This window comes from Pinus tabuliformis, chromosome 7, assembly GCF_031772625.1.
Source record: "Pinus tabuliformis cultivar Carrire ecotype Pingquan chromosome 7, CPIR1, whole genome shotgun sequence".
Classification (NCBI taxonomy): Eukaryota; Viridiplantae; Streptophyta; class Pinopsida; order Pinales; family Pinaceae; genus Pinus; species Pinus tabuliformis.
The window spans coordinates 1,253,517,881-1,253,536,357 of NC_142293.1; the positions used below are offsets into that span (position 1 = coordinate 1,253,517,881).

General features: G+C 39.1%; 1 protein-coding gene and 1 pseudogene across 3 annotated transcripts; one reads left to right on the forward strand and one right to left on the reverse strand.

Moving 5' to 3' along the window:
* Positions 1–4,742: 4,742 nt before the first annotated feature.
* On the forward strand, positions 4,743–7,070 carry LOC149251922 (protein ELC-like). 3 transcript variants are annotated; one of them, XM_089459626.1, is made up of 2 exons: positions 4,743–4,996; positions 5,096–7,070. In XM_089459626.1, exon 2 carries the CDS (start codon positions 5,322–5,324, stop codon positions 6,570–6,572), a length of 1,251 nt encoding a protein of 416 aa, XP_089315752.1. In that variant the 5' UTR covers positions 4,743–4,996; positions 5,096–5,321; the 3' UTR covers positions 6,573–7,070. The 3 variants fall into 3 exon arrangements, with proteins under 3 accessions (XP_089315752.1, XP_089315753.1, XP_089315754.1); XM_089459627.1 differs by having other exon boundaries at positions 5,159–7,070; XM_089459628.1 differs by having other exon boundaries at positions 5,279–7,070.
* An 8,138-nt stretch (positions 7,071–15,208) lies between these two features.
* On the reverse strand, positions 15,209–17,480 carry LOC149251923 (CRM-domain containing factor CFM3, chloroplastic/mitochondrial-like; annotated as a pseudogene).
* Between the last annotated feature and the right edge of the window lie 997 nt (positions 17,481–18,477).

Genomic DNA, 18,477 nt, shown 5'->3' on the forward strand with positions numbered 1-18,477 from the left:
GGCACATCCCATTATTACATTATTCCCTTGGGTACCTGCCTCTATACCCCATATTATCCCCCCAGGTATACTACATCATTAGAGAAATCGAGTAAAAGAGCTTACAACCATGAAACACAGGTAAGGACTTCATAATGCCCCGCCCTTCCATAATGGGCTTTGGCATGTGCTAATGCCTCCAAACTCCAAATGGGGTTAACTAAATATCATATTAGGTGGGTTCTACTTCTAAAGGGGATAATATGTTCAAGGTACATCCCTTAAAAGGTGGTGGTATATGATAGAGAGGTGAATAAAGTAGGGGATGAGAAGGGGCAGCCTTATGCCACATGCCAGGGTATAAGGGTAGCTAATAAAAGGGAAGCCCACACTTGGGCATATAATGTATAAGAGGGAGAAATCGTGGTACATGAGGTGCCCCGACCTTGATTTTTCCACCCTTCTTTACATGCATTTTGTATTTTTATGATTTTTTTTATTAACTACTCGGGGCTTAAGGGGTAAGAGCATGATGTGTGAGATATAACAGTGGATACCCCCTTTTAAGGTAAGGCGGTTCATTGCTCACCAGGGGTTGGGACAATCATGGGTTCCTATATGATGAAGGAGGTTCATAGAGCCTGTAGGAACCAGGGTGATGACCATGATGATGGAGTAGAGTTGATGTATTGGCTTTTGCCCATGTGCTAAATGTGTTTTTCCGAGGCATCTTTTGCATTTTGTGATACATGTTCCTGTTGAATGTGGCCAATTATGCTTTTTCTTTTCTTTTTAGCTGCATCAATCTCTGGGGTATCATTCCAGACCTAACCCAAGGTGTGGGCAAGGGGAAGGGGAGAACTAGCCTTGTGTGGACACATTAGAGGAATGTGGACCCAGGTGGGAGAAATGATGAATGGGGTAATAATGAGTGGAAATGGGGTAATATATGATGAATGGGGCAATAATGATCGACACAAAAATTAGGAGTTCTTAACACTTTTTCCATCTGTGCTCTTAGGATTTCTTATGAGAATCACTTAGAAGAAGAAAAATCTCATATGTTGAATGTTTTTGAAAATAATGGCTATAGCAGACAACAAGGCATCTTGGCTTTTCAAAGAGCCAGTAAAGAATCTCGAGTTAAACAAACTCATGATGATCAAATTTCTAAGGTATTGCTTCCCTTTATCCAGGGAACCACGGATAAGATTGGTCATATTCTTAATAAGAATAAATTTTGCCACTACTTTCAAGCCCTTTAATACCATTAGGAATTCTATTAGATCTGTTAAGGACCCGATTAACCTTAAGGACATGAAAGGGGTCTACTCAATTCCTTGCTCATGTGGGATCCCTTACATTGGTGAAACTGGTCACTCCATTAACCAGAGAATCCAAGAACATGCAACAAACATTAGACATAATCAATTGCGTTCCTTAGCTTTAGCTGAACATGCGGTGAAATCTAAACACCATGTCTGCATAGTGGATTCCCAGGTCATAGCTAGGGTTGACCATTTCCATCATAGGAAGCTAAGAGAAGCCATTGAGATTGAGAAGCATGCGATCAATCTCAATCGGGATGATGGCTGGAAATTAAGCAGGAGCTGGATTCCTGCCCTCTCCTCTTGATTTCCTTGGATTCCTCTTGATGTCTTATCTTTATTTTCTTGTTCCTGTCTTTTTATTCTTTCTCTATTCTTGTCTTTCCCTTTTTCGTTAATCTCCCTAATAATTCCTTTTTATTTATATTTAACTAATTTCATAACATATATCTATCCTCTTTTCTAACATTTTTTAATCTTTTTCAATTAATTTTATTACATTATCTCTTTGATATTGAAAATAAATCATAGATTAATAAATAAATATTATTCTATTCGATTAAAATGAAAATAAATAATAAATTATTATTTATTTTCATTTTAATTTTAGGCCTTCTCTATTCTTTCATTTTTCGTTAATAATTCATTTTAATTATATTTTAATTTTATTGTTCTAATCAACATTGATTATTTTTATTATTTATTTGCAAAGCTATTTGGAAGCATGCTAGAAAACAAAATTGGCAAGTAGGCAGAAGAAAGAGATAAGCGTGCTAAAGGGCAAGCAGGTTTTAGACCTAAACATTCCACAATTAATCATTGTATAACTTTAAGGCACATCATTGAAAAAGTTTGGGAGAAAAAGGAAGAAGTCTTTTGTTGCTTTGTTGATTTCAGAAAAGCGTTTGACTCGGTTCCTAGGGATAAGCTTTGGCACAAAATGGAGGAACTTGGGGTTCTTAAACATTTGAGAGCAATTGTGCATAGGCTGTATGAAGAGGTGAAAGTCAAAATTAGAACTTCAACATGCATTTCTGAAAGTTTTAGAAGCGATATCGGGGTCAAGCAAGGTTGCCCACTGTCTCCTACCCTTTTTGGTTGATATATTGACAAGCTTGAGGAGTGGCTAAATTCGCAAGGGGGTGATGGTATCTATTTGGGCAAGTTTGTTATAAGACTTCTTTTGTATGCAGATGACCTTATTATGCTTGCTAAATCGGCTCTTGGTTTGCAAGAGCACTTACTATCCCTTGAGCATTTTTGTAGAAGTGTGGGGATGCAAGTCAATATCAACAAAACAGAAATGATGGTTTTCTCTAAGAAAAGAAAACATAACCAACATAAGTTCTACTATGAAGGCAACATTCTGGAAGAAGTTGCGGATTACAAATATCTTAGAATTGACTTCAACAAAAATCCAAGCTGGAATGATTGTAGAAAAAAATAACTTTGGGGGGTTGGAAAACATTTTATGCTTTTCAAAATAGGTGTAGAGAGGCAGAGTTATGGGACTGGAAAACCGCTCAAACTCTTTTTGGGCTTCTAGTGATTCCGATGATTCTCTATGGTTGTGAGCTATGGGCCAACAGTACATCCAACATGCAGTGGTGACAAATTGAGAAAATTCAGAAGCGTTTGATTACAAACAAATTCAAGATTAAAAGTGCAGTTTCCTTATGCTATATTGTTAAGTTAAACAGGGACTGCTCCCATTGAAGCAATTACTATGGTGCGAGTCATAAGGTATTTAAAAAAAAATGAGCATATGGAAGAGGGTAGATGGCCTAAGGTTGTCTTTAATGACAAATTGTGCAAGAGAAAAAAATACTTGGATGCAACAAAAGAACAAATGGTTTAGTAAATGGGGTACTTGCTTGAACGCGTGTCCCATAAACAACAAAGAGATAAAAGCTTTTGTTTTGGAAAAGTTCCACAAGCGTACTTGGGTTAAGGAGCTAGGAAGAAATAAAAAGTACTATATTTAAGTGTTTAATCCCACTCATAGTCTTCAACCAAAAGCATACATAGAGACTAATATCTCTTGGAGAGCCAAAATTCTTATTGCTCAGTTAAGGACTAATTCTCATCAACTTCGTTGTGAAACAGGGCGCTGGAAAATGCCAAAAGAAGTGTGGGAGGAAAGAGTATGCATTTTTTGTTCTTCCGGAAAAGTGGAAACAGAAAAACATTTCATTTTAGAATGTGAGGTCTTCAAAGACAACAGGGAAAATTATGCAGATACGCTGGCAGCTAGCTCTTGGGATAATCTATTTAGCAAGGGGTTTGTCGAGAAGCTAGGAGCATTTATTTTGAAGCTTTACAGAAAAAGGGCTGAATACATCAAGCAGATGAAGAAGCAATTTGTCCCATAAGCTATCTTTAGTCTCATGAACGTTAAAATAATTTATTTATTTCTTTCTATATCTATCCTCCCTTATATCATTTTTTTTTTCAATTAATTTTATTATCTCATTCATATTGAAAATAAATCATAAATTAATAAATAAATATTGTTTTATTCCATTAAAACGAAAATAAATAAATTAATATTTTATCCATTAGCTAATTCCTAATTCATAACAACTTTCTCTCAACGGCTAATTCCGGCCCAAGATGCATCTCTGCTATTTAAACAATTGAGAAGATTGGTTTTATAACTATTGTCTTGTGGATGAACCACATTAGTTGGTTTGAAACTTCAACCAAAATTCAATGATGTGATTAATCCGAAAGACATTCTCTTTATCAATATGAATCACAAAAGTCTTAAATCTAACATATTTAAATAGTTATATTAACATATTTAAATAATTCCCAATATAATTTTTCTTTTTTAATCTAATATGATTTTATTAGAAATTATTTTAAAAATAAATGTTATTAATTATTTATAATTTATTAAAATTATTTTAAAAATAAATGTTATTAATTATTTATAATTTATTAAAAATTTAATAAGATTTTATTAGAATTTTTTTTAATAATAGGAAAGAATTCAAATTGGTCACCTCTGCTATAATCTTTAAATACGATTCGTGCTAGTATTATTTTAAATATAATTATCACATTATAGATATCTATAAATCTTTAAATACGATTCGTGCTAGTATTATTTTAAATATAATTATCACATTATAGATATCTATAAATATAATTTATAGATAAATATCACATTTAAAAAACGATCTAAAATATTCACGCTAGTATTAATTTAAATATAATTTATAGATAAATATCACATTTAAAAAACGATCTAAAATATTCGTGCTAGTATTAATTTAAATATAATTTATATATAAATATCACATTTAAAAAAGGAGCTAAAATACTTAATTAACTTGTACAAAAATTCAGAGTAATAGCGACTTTTTTACACATGATTATCTCAATGCCAGCGAAAAATACTCAACTCACACGATAAAAAGCAGAGAAAACCTCTCGAGGAAGTTTTCTTCATCGCCGTGATTCCAAAGGCGGTTTGCTTTAGGGGAGTGCATTTGTAAATTCAAATATCATAAGATTCCTAAATATAATATTTTCCATTGAGGATTTAAAAAAATTCATAGAACTCGATGAAATCGATCGATTTGTTTTAATTTGGGAGAATCTTCGAATTCCCCGACCCACCCTTTTGGGCGAAGAAGAAGAGAAGCAACTCACAAGGACCCCTTCTTCTGGCCCTGTCACAGGTATGATTTTTTGACCTTCGTAATTTGGTGTGTAAACCCCATATTCATATCAATTGTAGCTGGCAGGTTTGATTACTGTACCCTTCTTGAAACTTGCAGTATTGAGGCTGTCTGGTTGCCTTTTGTTCCCATACTTGTATGGGCTTTATCTGTGCTATTTAGCTATCATTGCGGGAAAAACTTTAAGGATATTGATCCTCAGATCCCAAAGCGTTTCTTCATTCATATTGAGCATTTGGTTATATTGGGTATTATTCTCTGATACATCATCACCATCACCAGATTAGGTCATCGGTTAGGTATTGGCTACTGTGTGATATCAAGGATGCCGCCCCCTGTGACAGGACAGAGCACCCATTCATCGGTCCAATTCCTGAACAACGTGCTCTCGCAGAGGGGCCCTTCGGCGCTGCCCTACGATGAGGAGGTGAAATGGCTGATAAGGCAGCATCTGGTGTCTGTGATTCAGGAATACCCCAGCCTCCAGGCTAAGACTGCAATCTTCAATCATAATGATGGGCGAACGGTGAATTTACTGCAGGCCGAGGGAACAGTGCCCATGTATTACCAGGAGGTCATGTATAATATACCTGTCATAATCTGGCTGTTGGAGTCCTATCCCAGGCAGGCTCCCTGTGTCTATGTCACACCAACAAGGGATATGATAATAAAGAGGGGTCACCCACATGTCAATGCATCAGGTATGGTCTCAATTCCTTATCTGCAAACATGGGTTTTTCCTAGCTCTAATCTTGTGGACTTAGTTAGGAATTTGAGTCTGTTATTCGGTCAGGATCCTCCTTTGTATACGAAACAGAGTGCACCACAGCCTAGGCCATCGCCTACTCCTAGTCATACACAGTCGGCGCAAATGAACCACAGTCATGGTGCCCACATAGCCTCTTCTTCGTCCCCTCTTGGTCATAATCCGAATGCCCATGGTGCCCTTGTTCGACCCCCTGGGCCTCCTAGGGGCTATCCTTATAACCGCTTGCCGCCATCTCCGCAGAGGCTCTCCAACGCAGATGACCCATCGGAGGTTTTCAGGAGGAATGCAATCAATAGATTGGTAGAATCGCTGCACACCGACATGATTGAGTTGAGGAAGGCGACGGAGGTGGAGATGGATGGGTTATTTAACACTCAGGCAGAGTTGAGGCAGAGGGAGGAGCAGCTTGAAAAAGGCTTGAGGGAGATGCAGGACGAGAAAGAGGGGTTAGAGCAGCAATTGCAGCTTATTCTTACCAACACTGATGTACTGGATTCATGGTTGCGGAATAACGAGGATAAGATTAAGACCAATGTCGATATCGACGATGTGTTCGAGCCGTGTGATGCCTTGTCCAGGCAAATGCTTGAGTGCACTGCTACAGATCTGGCAATCGAGGACATTTTGTATTCCTTGGATAAGGCTGCTCAGGAGGGTAGTATTCCTGTTGATTCATATTTGAAGAATGTGAGAACCCTCTCCCGGGAGCAGTTTTTCCACCGTGCAACGGCTGCAAAAGTCAGGGCTGCACAGATGCAGTCCCAGGTCGCTAGCATGGCAGCCAGAGCCTCTCCCTATGTTTCATGATTTGAAAGACGAAACCTAAGCAACATTGTGGGATACGGATGTAGACCTTGTTGCTTAGGCGTAAGTATCACAATTTACTTTTTATGTTTTCATAGCAACTATAAATGAAAATGGACATGCCATATAACATTGTAGCTTAAGGTGAATGCATGACTCGGTGCCTTTACATGTATCACATATTGTCTGAGGGGAAAGAGAGGATGATCATGAAACAGTGCCCAGGGAGTGGGCAGAGAGCTTGTGGCAGAGCTAGGTAAGAAAGAAGGGCACTGCTCAGTTATGTTTCAAGTAAAGCTTTTGGTTGGGCATATTCTCCGGTGTTCTTCGTGTATGATGGTTGCAACTTTCGTTCTTGATTGAAAGTAGGCTTAGCCTGGAAGCCTTAAATCTATATTTTCTATTATAACCATTGGATTGCTGACAGGTAGATAAGATTTCTTTTGTAATTTACCATTTCGTGATCTATATTCTGAATCAAGACGACTTTTTATTTTTTCAGCACCAAGTTCAATAATGCACATGCTGCTTTTAATAAATTGTTAATTCCAGCGTCCTTTTCAGAAATTTGTTAATTATGTTTGTATGGGCATATTTGATTTTTCGTGGTTTTTTTAATCATTCCTTCAATGTGTCATGTATATCTTTTTACCCCTTTTCCAAATGAACAATGAAAACTATTCATCATCATAAATATTATTGAGAGGAGGGGCAGTGTTCAGCCAATGGAAAAGGATGAAATTGAGAAGGGGGTTGTTGACCAACCTTATGCTAATGATTTAGCTGATGTTCCTCCCACTGCCAACACCTTGAATGGACTTCCAAGTCCATATTCAATAAAAATACAGCTTTCGGATATATATATATATATATATACATATATATTATGGTAGAAATTATTGTCTAGATCTGTTAAGCGGCATAATTTTTTTGTTTCATATTAATGCAAGTGACAATAAGTAAAATAATATAGGAATATTGCACAAAATTTAGCAACAAATCCTGGTTGGCAAGCATATGTTTGAAGTTTAATTTCAGCCTTAGGCCATTTTAAGAGGTCTCTGCTTAGCATTTTGTACAGAGTCCAGACATATCTTAGATGGAAAATTGTAAGATGGTGTTGAAGTTTATATATATATATATTATGTGGTAGAAATTATTGTCTGGATCTGTTAAGCTGCATAATTTTTTGGTTTCATATTAATGCAAGTGACAATAACTAAAAGAATATAGGAATATTGCACAAAATTTAGCAACAAATCCTGGTTGGCAATCATATGTCTGAAGTTTAATTTCAGCCTTAGGCCATTCTAAGAGGTCTGTGCGTAGCATTTTGTACAGAGTCCAGACATATCTTAGATGGCAAATTGTAATATGGTGTTGACGTTTGTCCGGAAAGAAGGCCTTAGAGCCAATTTTTCTGACAAGAAGTAGATCTTAATCCCTTTTTCCTAATAGGTAATGGGCAGTTACAAATCAGGCAATATCACGTGGCACATGCATAATGATTCATTTGTCTTTACTAAATCCATGGTCTATGTAGTTGTGATAAAGAAGTAAACAGTAAAAGCCATCTTGGAACAAGTGCTGCAAGGTTCCTCAGTTTTTATCCAATCCAGCTCCAAAATCACCTTTTAGCAATTAAACTACAAGATACGTGTTAGTAGTTGCAAACGTGTTTTAAACTGTAAACTGCATTTGGAAAGATAATCACATCGACAGAATTAGATCATCCAGTGCATGTGTAAATGGACCCAAAACAAACTTCTTTGGAACAAGTTGTGCCCAATGTAGCTCTGAAAATTACTACAGTCAGAAACAAACAAGCACTGGTTTGCCAAAAGTTTACAGCTAGGCAACAACATCAGAGGCCTAAATCAATCATGTCAAAAGATTAACACTAATTGTATTTTACCTCTTGAGTTGCATCTACCTCACTCCTTGTGATTATTATATTGTTCACCTACACCAACAAGATCACTACATCTTTGCCTGACATACAGATTTGGATTTGGACCTGTGTCACAGGGTTCACCAAACTTGAACCTTAAGGTTTGAAGTTCGGTGAACCTCAACAGAAACTTTAGTTTTGGCACAAGTTCATCTAAAGTTCGGTTTAGGTTTGCTTTCTCTATTTGCTTCAACCACGGGTCTCCATACAGCCATCAAATGTGCCCTTTGGGTCTCTTTGACTGTTCTTGTTTTGTGGAGTCCAAACAAAATATGGATTAGTGCAAGAACCCAATTTTTCATGGGGCCTGGTAGCAACCTGGCAGCTTCCTTCCGCCCAAACAAAGTAGTGTATTAATCGTTAAAACATATATGTCATGAGGAACACAGTCACTTTGTTGCCAAATGCAATTTTAGTAAGAGATAGTTAAATAAATTGTTGTCTATATTATATATTAATAATTACATATTATATACAAATTGGTGTTTATATCATATATTAGTACCTACATATTATATTATATATGAATTTGTGTTTTGGTCTACCTCAATCTGTAAGAGCCTTCACCAATCTATATTAGATGTTCTCTACTTGCAACCTGATTACTTTTCAAGTTGCATCAGATACATATAAACTCTCTCTAAATCTCTATAGGATACCACTCTTTACGACCATTTGATAGTTTCCAGCCAAAATAAGAAACCATGGGTAGATGTTAGAACTAATCCAATGGTAACCAACTTCAATGTAGGGGTGAATGTCTCCTCAAAGTCCACTCACTTCTATGGTGCAAATCCTTTTGCAATCAACTTTGTCTTGTAGTTATCCAGTGAACCATCAGCTTTGTATTTTGTATAATAAATCCAATTGCAACCAACGGGCTTCTTACATGGAGGCAACTCTTCCAGCACTAAATGTTGTTCTTCACGAGTGCATTAAACTCAACCTAAATGTGCATGTTCTACTCACCGATGACTCTTACTTCATTATCGTCCAGAGGTTCATAAGGATTTAATGCAAGAAGGAATTTAACATTCTCAACTGCTTATCTTGATTCTCTATGCACCCAACCTCATCCATAAAGTTGTGACAGTACCATATTGGTATCCACTTCTCTATTTTAATTTCCACATAAGCCATATCTCTTCCTCCTTTTGCAAATTCAGTCCCATAGTCTGGAATATCCCTATATATCTTGCTCCTGGAGCAAATTCAGTCTCATAATGTGGAATATCCCTTAGGGTAAAATGGCCCTTAGGGTTACTAATAAGCACTTGCCTCTATCTTCAATCCTCTGTATCCTTACTGCTGCAAATCTGCACTGTTCCCAACTTCCTGAGGCTGTTGCTGATACCAATCTGGCTTCCGCTGCCTCCAAACTCACTCCACAGAATGGTGACCCGCTGTCCAAATCTGCCTACAAAATCCCTTGCGCTGTCACAGATCAGTGCTTGGGAAGGGTCGCTGCCACAAATATAGATTTGAGAGATAAATTGCTGCTCCCTGAGTTTCTCCGCAGCCGTAATTGGCCTCAGGAACTGATCTGTTACTGGCTGTTCTGCTGATCTTGGTGCCCTGTGCTGCCACAGATAGGCCATAGATGGTCCCTTGCTTCTCCTAAACTTGCTTCAGCTAGGCCTTGGTGCCTCAGAATGGTGGCTTTTTATTAGATGATGTCTCCGCTGCCCTAGGATGGCCTCAGTTAGGTCTTAATACCACAGAATGACCCCTTTTCTTGATCTGGCGACAGCTTGCTGCCCTAGAATGGTCTTTAAAAGGTTCTGTGAGGGATACACTGGCCTAGAAAATATCTTGTGCCTGTTTGCTGCTCTACAGGAACCCAGACTACCATGCGGCCTTGGATAAGAACATCAATCTACCTTGCTGACTTGGACAGAAGTCTGAGTCTGTCTGGCTGCCCTAATCCTTAGCCACTGCAACCCTAGAATGGAAGAAGGTGTCACAGAAAGTCTCCTAAAGTCAATTATCCCACAGAGATCTTCTTGCCTGCCAAAAGAACCAGATATAAAGTGCCTCAGAAAATTATGCCAAACAGTGGAGATAAAGAGAGGGGATTGGCTAGGTTGGGATCATCACCACCGAAACCAATCGAAAGAAAAAGGGGTCTTAAACCCTCAGAGCCTCAGCTCACAAAACAGAAATATCCAATCAACCATGATGATGATAATGATTCTCCTCTCTTATTTATAGACTTCCTTTCGGGTCTCTTCTTCTTATTTTAATTCGATGGGTTACAAGTTTCCTGCCACTTCGCCCCAATTCTGGCTTCCTTCACAAGTTTTGTCCTAGTTACCCTAATTTACCTAGTGTTGCCCCAAAAGCATTGGATAATGGGTTTCTCGCTTTATCATTGACTACAGCCTGCGGGTTTGGATCAATTTTATCAGAACCGAACCGGTGACCGAATTGGAAAACCTTGTGGACCGGGAACCGGTCGAAACCAGACTCGAACCGGTAAAAAAACCAGACTAAAAAACCGGTCGACCAAAAACACATAAAATATTCAAATTTTAAAGAAAAACATATATATTCATGTGCATCCATATGAATCCAAACCATTTATGCACAAATAAGCAAAAGTTCTCATTTATATAGCATGTAAGGGTGCACATAACCAAAATAGCATCGAGTGCAATGCATCTCTGAACCAAAAATACATCAACAAACAGGCTCTATATGGCCTCTAACATCCCAAAAATATCATGCTACAACAAATACCTACCTATCATCAAAATCATTGCCTATATTGGGATATTCGTTATCAATATAACCCTTTAAGCATTAAAATAAGATAGAAAAAACGTAGCATGTCAAGTCAAGATTTTGTTTGAGTGATGGGTACATTTTTAGTAGGGTAATGATCAATGTTGCACAAAGTGGGGATGATGCGGGGATGTTTTTTGGAAGCGGATCTGCGGAAGCATCATTTCCCAAAAATCTAGGAGGCGAAGCATCTACTATATATATATTTATATTTTTTGCATTTATATTGAAGAAAAACATCCAAAATACCAAATTAGTTGTAGAAGACATGAAAGCATGCATATTTTTATATAAATGAAGATAGATATGACATCCATTGTACATCAATGATTAATTATTCCAGCATCAACCATCTAGATGCATCAACCATCTAGAATCTAGATTCCTCTTCTCTCGTCTGCCCTTTGCCTCTACTTCGATTTTCTAGAGATATTAGTCAACATTGTCCAATTTTGATCAAACGGCCTAATCCAAGCCTTATAATATGGTAGAGCAAGCTTAACATGCCTGATCAATGATTTTGACTTGAGTGAAAGGTACATTTTTGCTAAGGCCATGACAAAGGAGTTCAACAATCAACAACATCAACACTGGGTTACATATAGGGTTCGGTGCTGTTGATTAAATGCCAATCACATGCCCTCATACATGATATAATCCAATGAAACACCGCAATACCATTGATCTTAAAAACTGTTAAGTCTGCTGAATTTTGAATGGGATATGAAATTCTATTTTCTCCATATGAAGTTTGATGAGGTTGGAACCACTCTCAAACATCTTGAGTCATTTCGTGGTAATGTTAAAAATTTAAGTAAAAGGATGAAAATGAAGGATAAAGGAGAATGTCTCTTTTACTTCAAGAATTTAACATTACCATTAAGGAGCATCAAGGGGCACCTTGGGAGTATTCAAAAAGCATAGTTCCTCACATAACAGCCAGGAATTTCCAAAAAAAGGCGAAGAAGGCCCTGCCAAACCATGTGAACCGTCCACCTTCTCTCGGATCTGCTCGCGATCTCTAGTGGATACACCTATAACCTCAGCAGATCTGCAACCGATCCTTTCCAGGTTGACAGATCGGGGAGTCAAAATCGCAGATCGAGTCCCCGCGGATCCGATTTTCCAAGAATTGCCAAAAAAAAGTGGAATCGCGGATCCGATCGGTGGTAGATCCGTATGGGACGCAGTTCTGCCTCTTGATCCTTGGGGGGAGGACAGTTCCTGCAATTATGGTCATGAAAGAGGAGTTCGACAACCAATGCCACTAACATCAAGGTGCATAGAAGGTTTGGTGCTCTTGATTAAATACTAGTTCCATACCCTCGTACATGACAACGTTCCATTCTTCCCAATCTTGAAATCTTGAAAAACTGTTAAGTCTGCGAGATTTTGAATGAGATATAAAATTATACTTTCTCCATATGAAATTCAATGACTCAAACATCCTGAGTTGTTTCATGGTAATGTTACAAATTTAAGTAAAAGTGATCACTTTTACTTCAATAATTTAATATTACCATGAAATGCATAGCAATACCAGGGCCATAGGCTTGATTATTACTCTCTCCCACTCAAAAATTCATGTTTTTTCTTAAAAAAATTGTGTTTGGAACATCTTTGGTCGAATTGTACAGTCCTAGCCGGTTCGGTTCAAAATCGGCTGGTTTGGCACAAAACCAACGGGTTCAGTGAAAAATGGCCGCTTCGGCACTGAACCGGCCATTTTTTGGTTCCAAACCTAGAAGCGAACTGGTTTGGCCCCCAAACCCATCTGATTGACTTGTTCCACTGGTTCTGGTATGGTTCTGATAACACTGGGTTGGGATTAGCTACTTTGTACTCCCTTGAGCAATAGCAACATTATAGTAGGGATTTCGTGGTAATGTTAAAAATTTAAGTAAAATGATAAAAATGAAAGATAAAGGAGAATGTCTCTTTTACTTTAAGAATTTAACATTCCCATTAAGGAGCATCTAGGAATCGTCTAGGAAGCATCAAGGGGCACCTTGGGAGTATTTAAAAAGTATAGTTCCTCACATAACAGTCAGGGATTTCCAAAAAAAAAGACAAAAAAGGCCCCGCCGAACCATGTGAACCATCACCTTCTTTCGAATTCGCTTGTGGTCTCCGGTGGATACACGCTAGAACCTCTGTGGATCTGCAGCCGATCCTTTCCAGGTCCACGGATCGGGGAGTTGGAATCGCAGATCGGGTCCCCACGGATCTGATTTTCCAAGAATCGCCAAAAAAAAGCGGAATCGCGGATCCAATTTTCCAAGAATCGCCCAAAAAAGTGGAATTGCGGATCCGATCGGTGGCAAATTTGCATGGGACGTAGTTCCGCCTCTTGATCCTTGGGGGGAGGACAGTGCCTGCAATTACGGTCATGATAGAGGAGTTCGACAACCCATGCCACTAACATCAAGGTACATAGAAGGTTTGGTGCTCTTGATTAAATACTAGTTCCACACCCTCATACATGACAAAATCTAATTGAAACGCTGCATTCTCCCCAATCTTGAAATCTTGAAAAACTGTTAAGTCTGTTGGAATTTGAGTGAGATATAAAATTATACTTTCTCCATATGAAATCCAATGACTCAAACATCCTGAGTTGTTTCATGGAAATGTCACAAATTTAAGTAAAAGTGATCACTTTTACTTAAGAATTTAACATTACCATGAAATGCATAGCAATACTAGGGCCATAGGCTTGAATATTAGGTTGTCCCACTAAAAAATTCATGTTTTTTCTTAAAAAAATTGTGTTTGGAACATCTCTCGTCGAATTGTACAGAACCGGCTGGTTCAGTAGAAAATCCACTGGTTTGGCACAAAACCAGCGGGTTCAGTGAAAAATGGCCGTTTCGGTACTGAACCTGCCATTTTCCGGTTCCAAACCTAGAACCGGACTGGTTTGGCCTCCAAACCCATCCGACTGACTTGTTCCACTGCTTTTGGTCTGGTTCTGATAACACTGGGTTGGGATAGGCTACTTTGTACTCCCTTGAGCAATTGCAACATTACAGTAGGGAACATTACAGCCCTCCCTTCCCGACATTGCTTGTCCTAAAGCAACTGCAAGTTCGGGTGCTGCAAAATTTGGCCCCCTATTTTCAAGAGTGAGGGCCTTTCAATTGTCTCATCTTTTCCTATGATCACTTTCAAAACATCCATCTTCATTCAAAACAAGTGATGCAACATTTGCCACCATGATGAATATTTGCAACAGCAAAAGCTGCACATAAATGCCTTGAATCGATCAAGTGACCAGCACTGAAGTTTGGGGTGATGCTGATGTTAAAACTTCCATACTCATATAATAGAACTTGATGAAGACCATCTTTCTTGCTGACCATTGACATCTTCATATTCTTCATAACAATATTGATTGTACCTTCATCTTGCTTGTGATGATCTGACACAAGATCCTTTCTTCTGTTACATCCCTAGATTTTAATCTCGTATGGATTGCACCGGAAATACCTCCCTGCCTCCATCATTAGCTAAATTGTTATTCATCTTTATTGCTTCTTCTCTGGTCCTTATAGCATCATCGTTTAGCTTTCTTCTATAGCTATTGTCAAATTCTTCCATTCTCCTAGGTTCTTCCTCTTTCCATCTAAACAGCAGCTCATCCCTGTCAAGTTTGTCTCTACTGACGTCACCTCAATCTGTCTGATCCCTAATTCTTGCATCCTTATCTACTTTATCTCTTTCTCTAAAATCTTCTTCCTTATTTTTTCTCACATTGCAATCATCTACATTTTCTTGTCACTCCACAATATGCCTCTCTATTTCTCTGGATTCTCCAAAATTTTCTCTATCATACTGATTCTTCCTATCACCAGCATCTTTCCTCTTGCTTGGATGCGGATGGTCCTACCTTTCACATCTTCTACTATCCTGTCCTCTTATGTTTCCTGTGCAAGTGCATGTTTTCCATTGTACCATCAAAGATTCATCGCCTCCCCAACAATCAGAATGCCTGCATTCTCAGACCAGGCTTACGGAATATGAATCTTTCTTCATCAGTTATTGCCTCTTTATCTGAAGCTGGCTTGGCAGGTGACAATAATGCCTCTACTTTGGCTAAAAGCTTTCTCAGCTTTAGCAACCTTGAATTGGGCGACAGATAGCCTCCACTCAAGCTTCCTAACTATCTCTCCTTTTCTAGCTTTGGCCGCTGTTACTTTCATTTTCTCCAGCTCTTCACTATCAATGTGCTTTGACCATCGAGCTTTGGCTTCTGAAGATTCTGGTAGATTGCCAGCAATACTGTGTCCAGCTAAAACTTCCTCAGTTACAAACTTACAACTGGAATTGTTGAAAATGCTTTTATCCGTGCCCTCTCTTCCTTATCCTGAAGAGCCTTTGTCAGTGCTTCTCCACTAATGCAGCTGAAACAGCAGGAAAAAGAAAGGAAAAAGAAAGTCTTTTCCTCTAAGGAACACAATGAACTCCTTATTTCTTGAAAGAAGAGTGCCTCCAATGAGTCTCTTAATTTCTTCAGCCATTTCTTCATTGCTGGTAGTTTGAACACCCCGTTTAACTGCAATTTTGTCAGTCGCTCTTCTATCCTGTAGCTTCACTATAGCAGCAACCAAATCCTGGTGATTCTTGTTTCTCCCTAATGCAAAGTGAGGATGTATTGTTCTTGCAAGCTTTCACAGTTTGGTCATTTCCATATTACCCAATGTTGGTCTCATGCCTTAAGGAAGAAGTCTAAAAGGTTGCTTGCAGCCAGGAACTACAGCTGGCAATAAGTCTGCATCTACAGGTCCAGGACCTGACCAGTAAGTAAGATGTAGACCCAATCCATCCAGCATTTTGTCTATTTCATTTTCATAGTCTGGCTCGCCATTTGGCTGATAAGGCTGTTTTTATCAACGCTGTCTCGGCCAAGATGAGAACTGGATACATGATCACGATTGACCATATCAGCTGGTTTATCTCTGATTAATGTACAACCTGTGCTGCTTCCATCAACTCTACCAATTAGCTTGCTTATAGTTTCAGCCTCAGATAGCATGCATTCCTCATGATCCAAAGCAGCCCTTTGATTGTTTTCAGATTGCAGTTTTGCAGATTTTACAAGTGGTGGTTCATAGTTCAATCCTTTGTATAGAACAACAAAACCCCCTGACCTCCAAATCACCAATCCTCCAGTTCTCCTCTCCAATAATTCGTGGGTTCTCGTCGCATTCATGGACGATGAACCTTTACATCTGAACTTTACTATCTTAGATGTTTTCCATTTTTCATGTACACTACTCACGTTTTCCATTTTTCATGTACACTGCTCACGATCGTACGAGTAACATCAGCACTATGCAACTTGATTCTTTCCTTAAAGCGTATTCCACGGCCTCTGAGCCTATTGAGTTCTTGTTCAGGAATAATCAGTTCGGCCAATGTAGGCATTTTCACTTGTCTCTCCCTGTCCACATTTTTCTCTCGTACATTCTCTTTCCTTCTCTCCCATGGTTACAAAGCATCTGGAACTCAATAGGGGCTACTCCAGCTTCTGTTAAGATCATACCCACCTGAATCATCTTCTGTAGCATCATGCAAGACAATCTGTATAATTGCATCAGAATGACGAAGGTGTGGCCTACTGAAGGAAGCCGATTATCAATGCCACCTTCAACCTGTAGAGCTCTGCCAGTTGGAAATTGCGATCGTCCTCATGCTAAAACTGTTCCAGTACTGGAAGGCAAACTTGCAATGGATTCTCCTAATGAAGCAGAGGAAACGGTTAGAGAGACACCTCCTTGAGTTTCTGCTTCTAAAGACGTTCTACCTTTCACATCCTCAGCAATGTCAGCATCCATTACAGATACTTCTGCTTCCATTGTGGAATCCTGTTGATTAGTAGGTTCAATTCGAGATCAAATTATCGGTTTGCTTTGAGATTCCTTTTTTTCCTGATCAGGTGATGGATGATAAATTTGTTGCTGCTGCTGTGGCAGCGCTTGAGTTTGCATCTCATTCAATCATTGGGAACGAACCATATTATATCCCCCCATGTCCAGTAGTCCTGCCTTGATCCATATTAGGCCCCCGTCCAGGTTGGACTCCATGGCCACATTTGACAGGTTGCCATGCCCTAAGCCTTGACCACTATCTGGGCCTGCATGTGAAACAGGAACAACTGCACTGCCTGAATTCATTTGATATCGTTTCTTGGGAGGTGGATGACTTGGCAATGGAGATTGGACGTGTGGCTGGAATGGAACACCTGTTTTAGTTTAACCACTTCCTGACTGAAACATTGCTTGCGACTGTGATTGCAGTTGAACAGTTGATTGAAAGCCCAAACTCTGAGTTGGCTGATCCTGCAACTGATGTGGAGCTGGTTGTATAGGAGGCCTTGGCTGTTGTGGCAATGGTGGCTTCACTGGTTGATGTGGCTGACTTAGAGACTGTTGGATGTTAGGATGCAGGCATCACTTGTGAAGGCTACAGCATACCAAGCATTATCGGTGCCTCTAAAGAATTTCTGGAACGTAGTACTGGAGAGGAGGCCTACTCCATTTCTTTTCCTTTCATCTTCTCGCTCATCTCCATGCCAGTTATCTCATTTGCAGCATGACCTAAATTCTCAACTGTGAGATCCTTTCTGTGGTCTAGCACACTTTCCTTTTGTTCCTCCCGTGCTTGATTTTTGTGGGCACTTGTTCGATTCTTGTTAGGAGGGCATAGCCATGTAAATTGACTTGGGTGTGCCTTCGACCATGCTTCAGCTTGTTCTATCTTTTTTGCTAGGTTCTTGTGATGCTCTTCACACTTCTGCCAAAAGTTTGCATACTTCTTCCCCATGGGAAAAACCAATTCCAGCAGCTCCATTTTTCAAATAAACCCTCCAGGCTGGCAGGAGAGCCAGCTCTGATATCACTGTAATATCTGTTAGGGTAAAATGGCCCTTAGGGTTACTGATAAACACTTGCCTCTATCTTCAATCCTCTGTACCCATACTGCTGCAAATCTGCACTGTTCCCAACTGCCTGAGGCTGTTGCTGGTACCAATCTTGTTTCCACTGCTCCCAAACTCACTCCACCGTGTCTTGCTGCAACAGAATGGTGACCTGCTGTCCAAATTTGCCTACCGAATTCCTTGCGCTGTCATGGATCAGTGCTTGGGAATGGCCCTTGCCATAAATGTAGAAT

Coding starts and splice junctions, on each gene's coding strand:
- LOC149251922 (XM_089459626.1), top strand. CDS start 5,322: ATGCCGCCCCCTGTGACAGGACAGAGCACCCATTCATCGGTCCAATTC.